At 41.1% G+C, this 18,070-nt stretch overlaps 1 protein-coding gene across 4 annotated transcripts in view; it reads right to left on the minus strand.

Annotated features, from left to right (window-relative positions):
• Nucleotides 1-18,070, minus strand: part of INTU (inturned planar cell polarity protein) — a 98,392-nt gene that overhangs the window by 60,796 nt on the left and 19,526 nt on the right. For all 4 annotated transcript variants that reach the window (XM_062199657.1, XM_062199655.1, XM_062199656.1 and 1 more), the window contains exon 3: nucleotides 6,947-7,032. In XM_062199657.1, the coding sequence (XP_062055641.1) occupies nucleotides 6,947-7,032 (86 nt within the window). The remainder of the gene's footprint in view (nucleotides 1-6,946; nucleotides 7,033-18,070) is intronic.

Genomic DNA, 18,070 nt, shown 5'->3' on the forward strand with positions numbered 1-18,070 from the left:
AAGGAAAGGAAAGAAGAGGGGAAAGGAGGTGAGAGAACAGGGGAGGGGAGGGGAGGAGGAGGACAGAGGGCAGGAAGGAGAGGAGAGGAAAGAAAAGAAAAAAGACATGGGGCCTAAATTCATCTATATGTATGAATTGAGAGTAAAGATGAAATTTCAGGTCACGGCTTCTAGTAATTTAGATAGAGAGGAGAAATTTTTCATAAAGTTATTCTAAGGCCTGATGATCATGTTAATTTATAAAACATGTAATATAATTTCAAATGGAGATCAATACTAACTAAAAATACTAACTAAATTTTTTGTTTTCTATAAACCTGACGTTAAAAAATGGGCACTTGGTATTAGAACACTGCATCCAAAAAGGCTGAGTAGAAAATTAGTGTATGGGGTGGGGGTGGGGGGGGGTGGGGAAGCAAACAGCAAACTAAATAAAAACTGAAGAGACCGGGGCCGGGGCCATGGCATAGTAGGTTAAGCCTCCACTGGTGCCGGTTCATGTCCCGGCTGCTCCACTTCCAATCCAACTCTCTACTATTGGCCTGGGAAAGCAGTAGAAGATGATCCAAGTGCTTGAGCCCCCCCCCACACGTGGGAGACCTGGAAGAAGCTCCCGGCTCCTGGCTTCAGATTGGCCCAATCCCCAATCCCATTGCAGCCATCTGAGGAATGAATCAGTGAATGGGAGACCTCCCTCCCTCTCTCCCTCTCTCTCTCTCTCTCTCTCTCTCTCTCTGAGTGTAACTGTGCCTCTCAAATAAATAAATATTTAAAAATAATTACAGAGACTATGAGAACAATCAAGGTCTACTGTCTGATGAAAATGAATAAGAGGTTAAGAGGAGAAAGAGTTACAGATACTGTTTTAGAAATCATTACATAAGGATGAGAAACAGAATATGTGGTGTGAGGTTTTGATCCAGACAAACCACTCGGAAGCAGTAATTTGGCCTGAGAGACTGTTCTGAGGGCAGTATCTGTTCTAGTGGGGATAGCTCAATAAATGTATATGTAAGTTTACATACAACTTTGAGCATAAATAGAGGTGGGGGAGAAATCCGACTGGAGGAGGCACAAGATGAGGGAAACTCTAGGGAGGTGGATGGTGCAGATGAGCTTGGGCGCGCAGGGGTGTGTGTCTGAGAGCTGAGCGGAAACAGTGAGCAAGGAGGAGGTGCAGGCCTTGGAGGAGGAAATGTGTCGGAGGACAGTGAGTACATCTCTCCCAGCTGACATTCTCACAGTTGGAAAGGTCAAAAGATAGGGTGTAACCCACCGAAAGTGTGAAAAGGAAATGAGCTAAACACACAAATTCACCAATTTTGCTTTAGGCAGCAACAACAACCCCACAGTTAAGACTGGTTTGCTATGCCTGGTGGGGAATGACATATGTACTTGAAGGCTAACTTTAATGTTATCCTTGGCAAAAGACATGGCTTCTTCTCTGAGGGGCAGGGACCTAATCCCCTCACCATGACAAAAACCCAAACAAAAACACACACCACAGAGCCGGCCATTAAAATTCTTTAAGGAACTCTTTCAGCTGCCATCCTTCTGATTTCAGTGAAGCTGGCACATAATGCAAAGATAATTATACTTTAGAGAAGACATTTTTAAAAGCTCATATGTTAAGCAGCTGTGAATGTCAGGAAATCTGGTTGCCTTGATAAAATGAAAAAGGCTAAGACCAGAAAACCAAACTGAGTTAAGAGCTGTTTTTTTTAAAAGGGATTGATATACATAAATATTAAGGATATGACACGTTTTATAGGAAAACGCTTTTATTAAGCAACCCCTAATGTAAGTTAGTTTATATGAAACTTCCTTATAAAGAGTTTTCTGCCGTTCTTCCACAGATTTTCACCCACGCCAAAGTTCATGAGCCCTCCGCTGCTGCCTCTCTCGTATTCGTGCAGTCTCTGTCCTTTCCAGTTCAGGACATGATGCACTTTCCTCAGGCCCAAGGACATGCTCTCTATAATCATCACTTCCCAAATCACTTCATGGTGCGTCAACTATCCCCTCTTCCTACCTCCATCTTCAACCCACCCTATCTCAGAAGCAATGGTTCTTTAGCATCTACCAGACCCTCTCTCAGGCTCTCAGGTTCTGAAGCAGCCGCGGGAGACTGGTCGTCCTGCAGCTGTCTCAGTCTGCACTGACCCTCCCACAGCACTCATGCTGTCCTCGGAAGGTCCCCTCTTCCCTCTTTGGCTCACAACTGGCAGATGCTTTCAATATTCCTTAGCCAAAAATGTGAAGGAATTGAGTCTAACCGGTTCAGCAAATGAATTCTCATCCATGCTCTTTTCTTGGGCAACTTCACTGAGTTACTCAAGATACAACCTGGAAGGCTGCTTGGACCGTTCTCCCTCCTACTGGAAGCACTGCTCCCTTCACTTCCCCTGCATCTTAAATCTCATCTACTCCTCTGCCAGCACCGCAGTCAATGTCTTTGCTTGGGCCTTTCCCACCTTCCTTCTGCACTACCGCAAACCTTACCACCTGGTTTCCAGACCCAACTGTGCCTACCCTCCCCAGTCCGAGTGACGTTTACCTAAAATGCAATCTGGTCCATTGGTCCTCCACTTTAAAATATTAACATCTGCCTAGGCATGACCAGTTAGGACACTCACATCCCAGAATGTACTGAGTCCGATACCCATCTCTGGCTCCTGACTCCAGCTTCCTGCTATGCAGACACTTGGAGACAGCAGTGATAGCTTAAGTGACTGGGTTCCTGTCACCCAGGGAGACCTGAATTGAATACTCAGTTCCTAAATGCCCATGGCCCAACTCTGGCCATTGCTGGCATTTAGGGAGTAAACTAGTAGACAGACAGGAGCTCTTTCTCTCCACTCCCAAATATATAAATATTTAAAAATAAATGCAATACTAAAATAGATGGTTATTTCTGGGTTCTGAGAATAGAAAGCATTTATAAATTTTTAGAATTTTTTTAAATTTTCCTGTTTCTTAATTTTGCCATAGTATATTTAAGTATCACTTTTGAATAGCAAGAAAATAATGAAAGCTAAAACAATCAAGTATCATCTTCTTTAAGAAGTTATAAGAGCTTTTCTTCAGGCCTAAGAAGTAGCTGAAGCCCGAGTCCAAGACTAATCAATGATTTGCAGGCTGATCTCCCAAGAAAGGAAGTGGGGCCGGCGCCGCGGCTCAATAGGCTAATCCTCCACCTGCAGCGCTGGCACACCAGGTTCTAGTCCCGGTTGGGGCGCTGGAGTCTGTCCCAGTTGCCCCTCTTCCTGTCCAGCTCTCTGCTGTGGCCTGGAAGTGCAGTGGAGGATGGCTCAAGTCCCTGGGCCCTGCAACCACATGGGAGACCAGGAGAAGCACCTGGCTCCTGCCTTTGGATCAGTGCGGTGTGCCGACCGCAGCACGCCGCTGGAGCGGCCACTGTGGGGTGAACCAATGGAAAAAAAAGAAAGACCTTTCTCTGTCTCTCTCTCTCTCTGTCCACTCTGCCTGTCAAAAAAAAAAAAAAAAAAAAAGGGTCGGGGGAGAAAGGAAGTGGGAAAACCAGCTATGGCCCAAGGCTCGATGAGATTAACCTTGTCAAATACACTTTGGACCCAAGCTCCCTGATCAAGCTAGGAGACAGTATGATGTGCTGCATGCATGTGGAATAAATGAGTGTACAGAGCTGCAGCCAGGGATCAAGGTCACCAAAGTCAGTCATTAGAAGGGTACTTGTACTGTCACTTTAAATTTATGAATTTTAAAAAACTATAATTTCTAAAATATTTCAAACCTATAGAGAAGTTATAAGAATGTAATGATCACCCATAGATCCCTCATCCATTCTTCATCAGTGTTAATATGCTGCCACATTTGCTTCATTCCATTTCTTCTCTCTAGCCTTGTTCTCTGTGCTTTTCCATTCCCCTCTCTTCTCCCCAGATATCTAAAAAAAATTTGGGGGGTGGGGAGCTGAACTATTTCAAAATTATTTGAAGATATTTCCATGCTTCATCCCTAAGTGAAGTATTTGTCTCATAAGAATAAGGGCATCCTTCTATACAACTATAATATAATTATCACACTTAGGAATTTTAATATTAAATACAACACTATTATCTAATAAAATTCAAGTTCAGATTTTCCCAACTGTGCCCATACTGCCATTCCCCACTGCAGTCCAGGATCAATCAAGGATTATCGACTATATTTACAGTCATGAAGCCATATAAAGACAGTGATCCCATAAGACTATAATGGAGTTCAAAACCTCCTATTGCCTGGTGACTTAGTCATCACAATTTCAAATCATAGCACAACACATGACTCACATATTTGTGGTGATGTTGGTGTAAAAAAATCTATTGTGCCACCAGCTGCATGAAAGTATAGCTTATGTAATCTGTGTACAGACATAAAAACAAATGACTGTTGGGGCAGGCACTGTGGCGTAGTGGGATAAGCTGCTGCCTGCATTGCCAACATCCCATATGTGTGCCACCGGTTCAAGTCCCAGCTGCTCAACTTCAGATCTAGCCCCCTGCGAATGCTCCTGGGGAAGCAGAGGAAGATGGCCCAAGTCCCTGGGCCCCTGCACCCACATGGGAAACCTGGATGAAGCTCTTGGCTCCTGGCTTCGGCCTGGCCCAGCCCGAGGCCATTGCAGCCATTTGAAGGGTGAACAAGAGGATGGAAGTTCTCTTTCTCTTTCTCTCCTTTTAACTCTGTATTTCTGAAAAATCTGCCTTTCAAATAAATAAATAAATCTCTCTTTTAAAAAAGATAATGAATGACTGTTACTGATATTTACTATACTTTTTATCATTAGAGTGTATTCCCATTTATATTTTAATTTTACGATGCTGTGTTACACCCACAGCAGCCTCATGATCCAGTCTTTTACTACACCTCTTCATTGTATCATTTTCTCTTAGATCTGATTTTAAGCCTATGCCACTTTGTTATCATGGTCCTAAGTAGTAACAGGCTATCCCAAGCAGGTACACCACACACTCTGGGTATATACACCATCCAGCTTTCTGTGACTATGTGACTATGTTCTCTGATGTTCACACAGTGACGAGACTGCCTAATGACACATTTCTCAGAATATATCCTATCTTTAAGTGACACATGACTACTGTGTGTCACTTAGTCTGTCTTATACTAGAATAGTTCTCTAGCCCTTTTTCTTTCATAATATTAACTTTTTGAATAACTTAGGATGACTGTTTTACAAAATGTGAAAGCCTGGCTTTAAAAGAAATGATCTGGGTTTTTTGTAGTTCACTAAGTATACAGGCTTTGCTTCTGGACCTCATTCTGTATTCTGAATCTATTTATAACAGAAATTATTTAAAAAGCAAACAGAGAACTGCAGAGTTGGAATTGGGCTCAGAGATTGTCCTCTCAGATCCCCTCTAATTATAGATGAGGAAACTGGAACCCAGAAGAGTTTGGAAACTTGTTCAGAACAAGGTTGAATCTGACCTCCTTCTCCCTGGTGATCTCTTTACCCCATTAATCTCCTGGGCCATCTTCTGCTGGATTACAAGAAGCTTTTGGACCACTTTTATATCCTGATTATATACAAAAAATGGTACCATTAGGTATTCCCAGATGAAAATATTAAAAATTCTTCTGTGGCATTCTTCAACACTCTTCTCTTAATGCTTGAATAACTGTTTCAAATGCCACAAATGCAAACTGGATACAACAGCTTTTTCAAAGACAAGTCCTTACCAATTAGTTTTGGCCCTGGAAGAACAAGTGGGCAGAGATACCAAGATCCATATAGGTTGGGTGTGAAACAGAAAGATCATGCTATGGAGTCCGTTTGGGTGCCAGTTCTTTGAGTTATTATTTTGCAACTTTGGGAAAGCATTATATCTTAGATTTCATTTTATATATAAAGTAGGACTATTAATTATTGGGAACAAAAGAACTGCAACAGCCAGGGCTGGGCTCGTCTGAAGCCAGGAGCCAGAAACTCCATGTGAGTCTTCTGCAAGGGTGGCAGGGACCCAAGTACTTGAATCATCATTTGCTGCCTCCCAGGGTGAACATTTGGGCCATCTTCTGTTGCTTTTCCCAGGCTATTAGCAGGGAGCTAGACAGGAAGTGGAGCAAACAGGACAAGAACCGGTGCCCATATGGGATGCCAGCATTGCAGGCAGTGGTTTTACTGGGCTATGCCACAGCGCCAGCCCCAGGAATTCTGTTCTTCAATTCTTCATCCTGATGAAAACAAACACAACTTCATCCCCTCACTGCCTGATAGATCCTCTAACCTATCTAAACCATATCACCTTCCTGACGCCCCAAGAGAAAGCTAATTCCTGATGCTAGTGAGAACAGACTATTCATAAATAAAAAATAAAGCACTTTCAAAATACATGTAATAACCTAAAAATGTCATCTATCTTGCAAAATGTCAACGTGACTTATTATGAAAGAAATTTGCTTTTATCTACAGGGATAAAAAATAATTCACTAAGCAGCTAAATAAAAATTCAGAAGGAAGATTTAACTAGAGACCAAAAAAAATTTAAAAACAGAATAACTAGCTTTCAAAATAAGCAAACCACATTAAGAAACTTTATAGGAATAGTGATTTTAATAACTAAAAGAATAGAAAATTTCATAACAGTTTAAAATGTCTCTTCCAGAAACTCTGTTGTCATTAGTACATATGGTAATTATAGTGGCAAGTTAGTAATTGTATGTTTTTATTATCACTGCTGTTGCTGCACTACATAGGATCAGTTTCATCTATAGATTTTTTTCTTTTTAGAAGAATACCTCAAAATGTTTTTAAAAAGTTAGCAAGAGCTAACATTTCTCAAATAACCAAGTATCAATGTAACTCACCATCATACATAATTTTCAGAATCTTAAAAAAAGAAAATACTACAAGACATACTAATTTTACACAACATCATAAAATACAGAAAAAGAATGTCCACACCTGCATAGGTCCAGGAATGCACGACAGAACTCTCTCTATGTTTTCGGAGGTTACGTCAACATCATTCACAGCAACAAGGACATCCCCTGAAAGCACAATGAATAATGATAAAAGACAGCTGTGTGGCTATCCTAACCCAAAGAAACCTAGGAGCAGAATATTAAAAAGTATCTATTCTGGGGCTGGGCCGTGGCATAGCGAGTAAAGCTGCCACCTCTAGTGCTGGCATCCCTATGTGAGCCAGTTCGAATCCCGGCTGCTCCAATTCCGATCCAGCTCTCTGTTACAGCCTGGGAAAGCAGAAGATGGACCAAGTGCTTGGGCCCCTGCACCCACGTGGGAGACCCAGAGGAAGCTCCTGGCTCCTGGCTTCAGATCAGCACAGTTCTGGCCATTGCAGCCAATTGGGGAGTGAACCAGTGGCTGGAAGACCTCTCTCGTCTCTGCCTTTAAAATAAATAAATAAAATGTTTTAAAAAAAAAAGTATCTATCTGTCCTCCTCAAAGCATGATGGAAAATGTAGTACAGATATCCAGAAATTTGTCCAGGTTACAAACTAGTGTCAAAGCTAACCGCCCATTTCTTCCCTTCTCTGTCTAGAATACCATAAAAGTAACCAATTAATATTTAAAAAGATGAATATTCTCATTCTTGATACAACTGGGAGAATTATGCAAACCCAAAACACGAATGGAAAATTTGTAGCATAAATTAAGTATTGCATTCAACAAAAGTGAATCTAACCGGTTAGACCCACAGTAAAAAAATAAATAAATAAATAAAGCTGAAATTGTAACTAAATCCATGTGCCACATCGTAACTCAACAGCTGTGGTATTTACTGCTATTATTGATCTGTGTTTCCATACAGTTCTTTGATTTAAAATCCTCAACCATATCAAATGACACAGCAAGTTTCAATGAAAAATAATCTTTTCCATGGCTTTTCTTTAAATGTGTACGTTTATCAAATTTGGTAATAAAATAAAGATCAATGTTAAAATAAGAATGCTTTCTGAGTATAAAGTAATACCAAAATACCAGGTAGCTATATTAATGGAAATTTACATCTATCAAATTATTTTTCTCATCAAATAATTCTTGTTCAATCATTTGTTCAAAAATTATTTATTAAGCTCCTATTGTATTGCAGACACTATTCTCAGCACTTCAGACACAGAACTGACAAAACACACAAAAATCTCTACCCTCAAGAGCTTAATATTGATTGGGGAGGACAGATAATAAACATGTATACACATAAAACAGTGCTGTTCCACGATTCTCCATGGGTCTCTTGCATTCCATATATCTTCAGGCAGAGAAACTAAGAATCTTTGTTCTAAAATGTCCTTTCCTGGGTGTTTCTGTAGTAAACAGCCTTGGACATCTCTGCTAGAGCAAAGGTCAAATTTGCTTGCTGCACAGTATGAGGACAATGTATTACTCAGTATCTTATTATTGGCCCTTGTTCTTTTTTATTTTTTAAAGCTAATTTTTAAATTTTATTTATTTATTTTTTTGACAGGCAGAGTGGACAGTGAGAGAGAGACAGAGAGAAAGGTCTTCCTTTTGCCATTGGTTCACCGCCCAATGGCTGCTGCGGCCGGCACACGGCACTAATCCGAAGCCAGGAGCCAGGTGCTTCTCCTGGTCTTCCATGGGGTGCAGGGCCCAAGCACTTGGGCCATCCTCCACTGCACTCCCTGGCCACAGCAGAGAGCTGGCCTGGAAGAGGAGCAACCGGGACAGAATCTGGCGCCCTGACCGGGACTAGAACCTGGTGTGCTGGCGCCGCAGGCGGAGGATTATCCTAGTGAGCCACGGCGCCGGCCTTAAAGCTAATTTTTTTAAGATTTATTTTATTCATTTGAAAGACAGAGTTACAGAGAGAGAGAGAGAGAGAAGTCTTCCATCTACTGGTTCACTCCCCAAATGTCCTCGACAGCCAGGACTGAGCCAGACTGAAGCCAGGAGCCAGGAGCTTGGATGCAGGTGCCCAAGCACTTGTGCCATCTTCCACTGCTTTTCAGGTGCATTAGTAAGGAGCTGAATCAGAAGTGGAGTAGTGGGGACTCAAAATCAGCACTCACGTGGGGTTGCTGGTGTTGCAGGAGGTGGCTTAACCCACGACACCACCACGCTGGCCCCAAACCCTTGCTCTTTATGAAAGACTGGTGTTCCTTAAATTCAAAGTTCCTCTCCTTCAGTGCAACTACTAGGTGTCAGTCACCTGGTTGTCTTTAGAGTTGGGGAACAGATGGAAATGCTAGGGCCTTGGGTTCTGCTCTTCCTCCCTTCCTTCTTTCTTCTCCTTGATAGTATATCTAACAGGGAAGAAGATACATGCAGAGTGAGCAGGAGTTTCTCAGGCTGCTCCATGGAGGCTTCCCAAGGCCTTCACTAAGTTTAGCTGCTCTAGAAATGTTAGTTGAGAGAGCTCTGCAAGTGTGACCACCCCAGCATTATTTTGGTTAATGGTTACAGCACTTTGAGCAACCTGGGAACTTTTTATCTCCTCCTCACTCCCAGCTTTCTCTTCCCTCCTTCCTCTCTCCTTCCTTCTAGCTTTATTTCCTTGCTCTCATTCTGAGAGGTATAACAAGAGAGAAAGAAACACCTTTCCCAAATGCCTGCAACAGCCACGGTTGGGCTGGAGCCAGGAGTGAGCAACTCAATTCACAACATCCATGTGGGTGGCAGAAACCCAATCACTTAAGCCATCTCTGCAGCCTCCCAGGGTCTGCATTAGTGGAAAGCCGGGAAGCCAGATCTGAGAACTGAATCCACGCATACTATTGTGGGATACAAGTATCTTAACTGTTAACCTTGGAACTTTTCTTAAAAGAATGAACTCACACACACACACACACACACACACAAAAGAACTTACAGATTGAAAGAAATCTCCAATTTCAATTCTACTTGGGAAAAACAGCAACATGCACCTCTCATCAAACTATATATTAAACAAGAGTTCTATAACAAATTATTTTTACTTATAGTGATTTTAAAAAATAAAACAGAGGGCCTGCACAGCGGCTCACTTGGCTAATCCTCCGCCTGTGGCACTAGTGCCCTGGGTTCTAGTCCCCATTGGGGCACCAGATTCTGTTCTGGTTGCTCCTCTTCCAGGCCAGCTCTCTGCTGTGGCCCAGGAGTGCAGTGGAGGATGGCCCAAGTGCTTGGGTCCTACACCCGCATGGGAGACCAGGAGAAAGCACCTGGCTCCTGGCTTCGGATCAGCGCAGTGCGCCAGCCGTGATGGCCATTTGGGAGGTGAACCAACAGAAAGGAAGACCTTTCTCTCTGTCTCTCTCCTTCTCACTGTCTAACTCTGCCTGTCAAAAAAAATTTTTTTAAATAAATAAATAAAACAGAATGATGAACACAACATGGGAATGCTGATGTAAAATACAACTATTTTTGTACCATTCTAATGATGGGTTTGACTGTCTAGTTATCTTGAGGGCACCTAAACAATGATACCATTTCAAATTTGTTACTTTAAACTAAAACTCTGTTGGATAATATCCCCAATTTTTTTTTCCTCCAAACTCTAATGAATATAATTCTGTATTGTTCAGTATGACAGAGAGCACCACCTAAGGATATCATAGCTAATAAACCTCTAAAAGTAAGAGACACAAATTATACATACAATAAATAAATAAAAAATAATAAAAACACATTTGAAAAGAGTGTAGTGTAGTATAATATTCTATATATTTATTTTATTTTAAAGGCACACCCACAGAAAGAGCTCCCACCCACTGTTTCACACACCCCCCAATTGCCTGCAAATGGCAAGGGCTAGGCTGGGTGGAAGCTGGGAGCTGGGACCTCAATCCATGGCCCCTATGTGGGCAACAGGAACCAATCTACTTGAGTAATCACCTGCTCCTTCTCAGGATCTGCATTAGCAGGAAACTCGTGACAGGAGCCAGAGTTGGGTATCAAACCCAGGTACTCTGTGATAGGATGCAGGTATCCAATTGGCAGCTTAACTGCTAGAGCAAACATCCGCCCTCTTAATATTTTCAACTTCAGTTAAAATGTTTTCATTCTATAAAGAGGTGTTACATCCACTTCTCATTCTCCCAGATGCTGTTTTCTTCTGGTTTTTCTGAGCACTTCTATGAACTCAGCACTGGCCAGTTTCCTGAACATCATACACATCACTGCAGTGGGCAGCCTGCACAGCAGGAAAGCTCTTTCACAAGTACACTGAATTATTACTTTGCACTGTCTCATTTCACAGGCTGAAAGGAAAGGAAATGTATCAACTGGTTTTTGAACCATTAAATAAAAATTGGTCGACAGATTATTGATGCGTAGCGGTAAGAAGAAAATTTTAACAAGAGATACATCAAGAATCAAATAAAATATCAAGAAGTGAGATAATTTCATCAGTGTTTACAGCGATTCCTTGATATAATAATTTCTCAATTACCTTTAATTAAGAAAACTCATCAATTTCTCAATATGCACTTAAAATCCAACAACAAATGTGTTTGATATTGTATGCTATTACACAAGGGCTAAGAAAATAGGTAAGTTTGCTTATAGCTTTATTTATACTATTACTAAATGAATATATAAAGAAATTATTTTTGAAACAAAATTATTGCACATAAATAAGGTAAAAGAAAAATTACAAGGTAACTTCAAAAAGTTCATGGAAAACGGAATTAAACTTCTGGTGTAAAATTTTTTGAAATCTATTTATAGTTTCTCATAATATTTTCTACATATTATGAAAAATATTTTACACCCAAATAACCTCACAATTTTAATTGTACTTTCCAGTAACTTTCTGAAGTACCTTTGTATACATCATAACATTGCCTTTGGGTATGTGGGCTTTTTCTGTTCTGCTTAATCGTTATTTTCTAAACTGTCCACAATCAACATATTACCACTACTGTAAGGAGAAAAGAATTAAAACACATATTTTATCCCAAAGAACACCCCACTAAAGTAGGCAGAATAATGAACAAGAATAATGACCACGTTCCAAAGATGGCCACATGTCAATCCCTGTAAGCTGTGAATATGTTATCTTGTTTGGAAACAGAGGTCTTGCAGGCATAATTAAGAGATGTTCCTGTGTTATCTGATAATAAAGACCTCATAGGATGGAGGCAGAAGTGTCAGAATCAGAGAGAGAATCATAGAAGCTACGTTTCTGGCTTTGAAAATAGAGAAAGGGACCACAAGCCAAGGCACAGAGCTGGCTGCAGAAGGGCAGCCAAGGAAAGAGATGGTCAGCTGGAACCTCCAAAGGAATGCAGCTCTGCGGACACTTGGATTTTTGTGTAGGAGGAGCCATTTTAGACTTCTGACTTGAAGAACAGCTAGATGATAAATCTGTATTAAGTCACTAAGTTTGTGGTAATTTGCCATAGTACCAATAGAAAATAAACACACCCACCTAAAAATACAAAGCAATCTTTGCTAAATAGCAAATAAAAGTCAGGGGTCATGAATGCTAAAGAAGAGATGGATACACAGGGTGCATTTGGAGATCATGGTGTGGGGGACAGGTGGTTTCAGTCTTGTTAGAAATGAGCTTTCTCGGGGCAAGCACTGTGGCGTAGCGGGTAAAGCAGCCTAAAGCAGCCGCCTGCAGTACCAGCATCCCATAGGGATGCTGGTTCGCGTCCTGGCTGCTCCACTTTTTATGACCCTAGAATTATAGCTGTGATTGCTTTTGAAAATAATTTTTAGTCTCTTCTCTACCTATGTTCATACAAAGGATGTATAAAGGGTTTTTTATCTTTGCTTAAAAATATTTATTTATTTAAAAGACATAATGACAGAGAGAGAGAGGACAGGCACAGAGAATAGAGAGAGACTTTCCATATGCTGTTTCACTTGCCAAATGCCCCAACAGCTGGGACTGAGCCAGGCTGAGGCTACAGGTCTGGAAATCCAACCAGGTCTCTCACGTGGGGGCCGTCATCCACTGTCTCCTAGGTGTATTAGGAGGAAGCTGAATTGGAAGCAGGGAGTGGCCAGAACTTAAATCAGGCACTTGGATATGGGATGCAGGCTCCCACGTAGGGGCTTAACTCACTGTGCCACAACACTGGCCTCAGAATTTTAACTTTTTTTTTTTTTTTTTTTTTTTTTTTTTTAATTTTTTTTGACAGGCAGAGTGGACAGTGAGAGAGAGAGACAGAGAGAAAGGTCTTCCTTGGCCGTTGGTTCACCCTCCAATGGCCGCCGCGGTTGGCGCGCTGCGGCCGGCGCACCGCGCTGATCCGATGGCAGGAGCCAGGTGCTTCTCCTGGTCTCCCATAGGGTGCAGGACCCAAGTACTTGGGCCGTCCTCCACTGCACTCCCTGGCCACAGCAGAGAGCTGGCCTGGAAGAGGGGCATCCGGGACAGGACCGGTGCCCCGACCGGGACTAGAACCCGGTGTGCCGGCGCCGCAAGGCGGAGGATTAGCCTAGTGAGCCGCGGCGCCGGCCAGAATTTTAACTTTTAAACCTCTCAAGTCATAAGAATTTTATGTCATTGCATATTTTTTAGAATTATAATTTTAATAGTTGAATAACATCATAAATTTATTAAATTACAATGTAACTAACCATGCCCTTGTTTGACATTTTTATGCCTTTTAATTTAAAAAATATTTTTAAATGCTTCAATAAATGTTTTTATGTACAGTTTTTTCCCTCTTTTAATCTGGATCAGCAAATTTTTCTGTTAAGGACAAGAAAGAAAATAATTCAGGCTATGTGTGCCATATGGTCTTTGTTGCAACTACTCAGTTCCACCATTGTAGCTTGAAAGAAGCCATAGACAATAAGTAAATGAAAGTGGCTATGCGCCCATAAAATTTTATTTATTGACGCTGATATTTGGGTCTCACACACTTTTACATGTCATGTTATTATTTTTAAAAATTTTAGCCATTCTTTACAAAAACAGGTGGTGGATATGATTTGACTGGCTGGCTGTGATTTGCTGATCTGTTTTAGATTACATTTTAGGATAGATGTCTCAGATGTGGATTGACTGGGTTAAATGGTACATGTTGTAGATTAATACTTATCTCCAATTACATTTTGAAAAGATTAAGTAGCTTTTTCCCCTTTTTGCTACAAGGAGAGAGAAACTCTTTGGCACATTCCCCCCCTACTGAAGTGAACATTGTGGCAACGTGAAAGAGCCCTCCAGTGGAAATCAGAACACATGGGTCCCAGCTTTATCACTGACTGCCATCTGTTAGTGGGTAAGGCCCGTCATCCTTTTGGCCCTCATCTGTAGAAGGAAATAATTGCACCAGCAGCTCTAGGGAAGCCCAAAAACACAAAAATTCTATCTTTCCAACATACTGAACACTTCAGTTTCTTTCCTCTACTAGTGGTCAAGTTATGTCAGGAAAAAACTGTAGGAAGGAAACGATGTGAGAGAGGAGAGACAGCAGAACTGATTTCCCTAAGAAAACCAAAATGTGTCACAGATGGAGAAAATAAAAATGTATACACCTCAAAACACAAAACATCAAGGAATACAACTATCCAGTAGGTGTGCATAAAATTCCAATCTATCTTTATAGAAAAAAAAACTTCCAATGTTTTAACTGGCAACAATCAAAATATCCATCAACAATGGAATGAAAAAGTAGTGTGGAATGGAAGACTAGATAGCAACAACATGGAAATTGTGCACGGCCATAATAATAAACTAAAACAAACAGAAACAGGATAACAAACACCATTTATTTACATTTACATAAAATTCCAGAACATGCAAAATGAGCTCAGTCAATGGAAAACTCCTGAATTCTAGAAGATTATGTTTAATGTGGTAACGGATTATGAGGAGATACCACAGGTTCGGTAGGTACTGGAAATGTCATATACCTTATTTGGGTGGTAGTCACAGAGGTAAATTCCTACGTCAAAAATCATTTTGAATGTACACTTAAGATTTGTATACCTTTTGAATGGTATGTCTCAATTAAAAAGACTTTTCAAAAGTAAACAAAAACCTTCAAAAAAGTAAGAGAGAGTTGTTAACACACCCAGTGTGTTATTCAAAACCAGTCAATGATCACAGGCAACAACAGCAGAAATTACAAAAAAGCCTAAAATCAAACTTTGGGTTTTTTCTTCATCAGAAATATTCTAGAAAAGGATGGGTATTTGGAACACAAATTGGTGATTTCTCTAACCCTGTCTCTTCCAAATCTTAAAAACACCTAGTTAAAATGACCAAGAGGGGCCGGCGCCGTGGCGTAGCCGGTAAAGCTGCAGTCTGCAGTGCTGGCTTCCCATATGGACACCAGTTCAAGTCCTGGCTGCTCCACTTCCGATCCAGCTCTCTGCTATGGCTTGGGAAAGCAATAGAAGATGGCCCAAGTGCTTGGGTCCCCGCATCTATGTGGGAGACCGGAAGAAACTCCTGGCTCCTGGCTCAGACTGACGCAGCTCCAGCCATTGTGGCCACCTGGGGCATGAACCAGCAAATAGAAGACTGACCTCTCTCTCTGCCTTTCCTTCTCTCTGTGTGTAAACTGACTTGCAAATAAATAAATCAATCTTTAAAAAAATACCCAAGAATGAATCATCTTGAAGAAAAAAAAATCAACATGATATGCAGCTTCCATGACACAGGTGGGTAAAACAGGGAATTTCATTTGATCTGGTCTGGAGCCAGTTATAGGCAGTCCAGGAGCTCTCAATTGAATGTCAAATTTAAGAAAAACTCAGAAATAGGAATATAAAAAAAAGAATGTAAATATTTGACAGTAGGAATTGCAAAAATGGCACCAAAGGGAAGGAATCATTCTAAGAAATTAGAGTTGTTCCTTATGTAGCGACATAAAGAAAGAAACCTCCCCTTGGAAAATGCATTACCCAGGACAAAGTTTTCATGATATTCCTATCTATGGGGTTACCTCACAGATCAACCACTGCCCACAAATAATGTGAAACATGATTATAAAAGAAAAAAAAGCAAGAAACTCTATCATTTATGCACCTTGTAGGATGACATCAAAATAGTCCATTCTTCGTGGCTAAAATATACAATTTTACAACTATGGAACATAACTATAAAGTAGAAAGTTTCAGAGAGTAGACAAAATAATTACCAGTAATGTCCTCATGCTAACAACACTATTAGCATATTGGCTTATTTATCTTCACTTTTAGTTGTTTTCCCTGTATATATTCTTCTTACAATTTATTCACTCATCCAATAAATGTGTTTTGAGAGCCTAGTATGAGCCAAGCACATTGTTATGTACCAAAAATGCAAAATCAATTCATTGTGACAAATTTTTTCCACTATAAAGTTAAATCATAAGCCTCATTTTTGTAGCCTTTTATTGTTATTAAAAACACATGCAGAAAAGTGTACAAATTTTAAGAATATGCTATAACAAATGATCACAAAGTAAACATATTTATGTAACCACACTCATATCAAAAAGTAGCATCCCTGGGGCTGGCATTATGGCATTGCAGGTTAAGCAGCCGTCTGCAATGGGCTGGCATCCCATATGGACACAGGTTCGAGATCAGCTGCTCTACTTCTGATCCAGGTCTCTGCTAATGCACCTAGGAAAGCATGGGGAATGGCCCAATTACTTAGGCCCTTGCACCCACGTGGGAGACTGGGATGAAGCTTTTGGCTCCTGGCTTTGGCCTTGCCCAGGTCCTGGCCACTGTGGCCATTTGAGGAGTGAACCAGCAGACAGAAGACTCTCTCTCTCTCTCTCTCTCTTTTTAAAATAAATAAAATAAAACTTTTTTAAAAAAGAAAAAAGTAGCATCCCAGATGGAGCAAATGCCACTGGGGCGTCTGCAGCACCCCACATCAGAATGGCAATTTGAGTCCTGTCATGTACTCGGGCCCCTGCCACCCACATGGGAGCCCTGCATGGAGTTTCTGGCTCCTGGCTGTGTCCTGGCCCAGACCTCGCAGTTTCAGGCATTTGGAGAGCAAATAAGCAGACGGAAGATCTGTGTTCCTCTTTCTATCTCGTCATACCACCTTTTAATTAAATAAATAAAACCTTAAAAAAAGAAAAGTAGCAACCCAGAATTCTGCTTGCACTCCCTCCTGATTCCTACCTGTATATTCCCCAAAGGTAAAAACTATTCCTACCTGTAACATCTTAGTTTTGCCAGTTTGCACCTGACTTTCACTTAATGTTCCTGTATGTGAAGAACATCCATTCATTCATTTATTAGGCTCAACATACTTGGGTTGTTTCCAGTTTTGGCTTCCAAAAATACTGTTATCAAGAACATTCCTGTAATTTACATCCACATACATATCTTTTACTGCACTTATTTCACATCTAAGAATAGGGCTATTAAACCGCAGGCAATGGCCATGTTCAGCTTAAGCAGCCACAACTGAAGCAGTGCTCCACGGTAGATTATTAGCTGCAGCACAAGAGTTCCCGCAGCCCCACAGTCTCTCTGGCACTTGCTATTGTCAATCATGTTGAGTGTAGCAGCTCGAGGGCCTAAGCGGTAGTATCTCGCTGTTGTTTTAACTTGTATTTCTCTAACGACTACTGAGGTTTCAGGTTTTATTGGTCATTTGGAAATCTTTTGTGAAGTACTCACCCGTTCAAATTTCTTATTAGTTGTCCAACTGGGCTGTCTATATTTCTATTATTGATTTGTAGTGCTTTTTCTAAAAGCCCTTTGTAAGCTACAGGTTTGATTTTTTTTTTTTTTTAAAGATTTATTTGAGAGGTAGAGTTAGAGAGAGAGAGAGGGAGAGACAGAGAGTTCCTCCATTCACTGGTTCACTCCCCAAATGGTTGCAATGGCTGGAGCTAGGCCAATCTGAAGCCAGAAGCTTCCTCTGGGTCCCCCACGCAGGTACAGGGGCCCAAGCACTTGGGCCATCCTCCACCACTTTCCCAGGCCACCAACAGGGAGCTGGAGAGTAAGAGGAGCAGCCAGGACAGGAACCAGCGCCCATATGGGATGGCATCACTGTAGGCGGAGGCTTAGCCTCCTATGCCACAGTGCTGGCCCCAGGAGGTTTGCTTCTTGACTGTAACAGTGACTTTTTTGATGAAAATTCAAGTTAATTTCTTTTTAAAGATTTATTTATTAATTTGAAAGTCAGAGTTACACAGA

Source organism: Lepus europaeus, chromosome 8 (genome assembly GCF_033115175.1).
Source record: "Lepus europaeus isolate LE1 chromosome 8, mLepTim1.pri, whole genome shotgun sequence".
Lineage (NCBI taxonomy): Eukaryota > Metazoa > Chordata > Mammalia > Lagomorpha > Leporidae > Lepus > Lepus europaeus.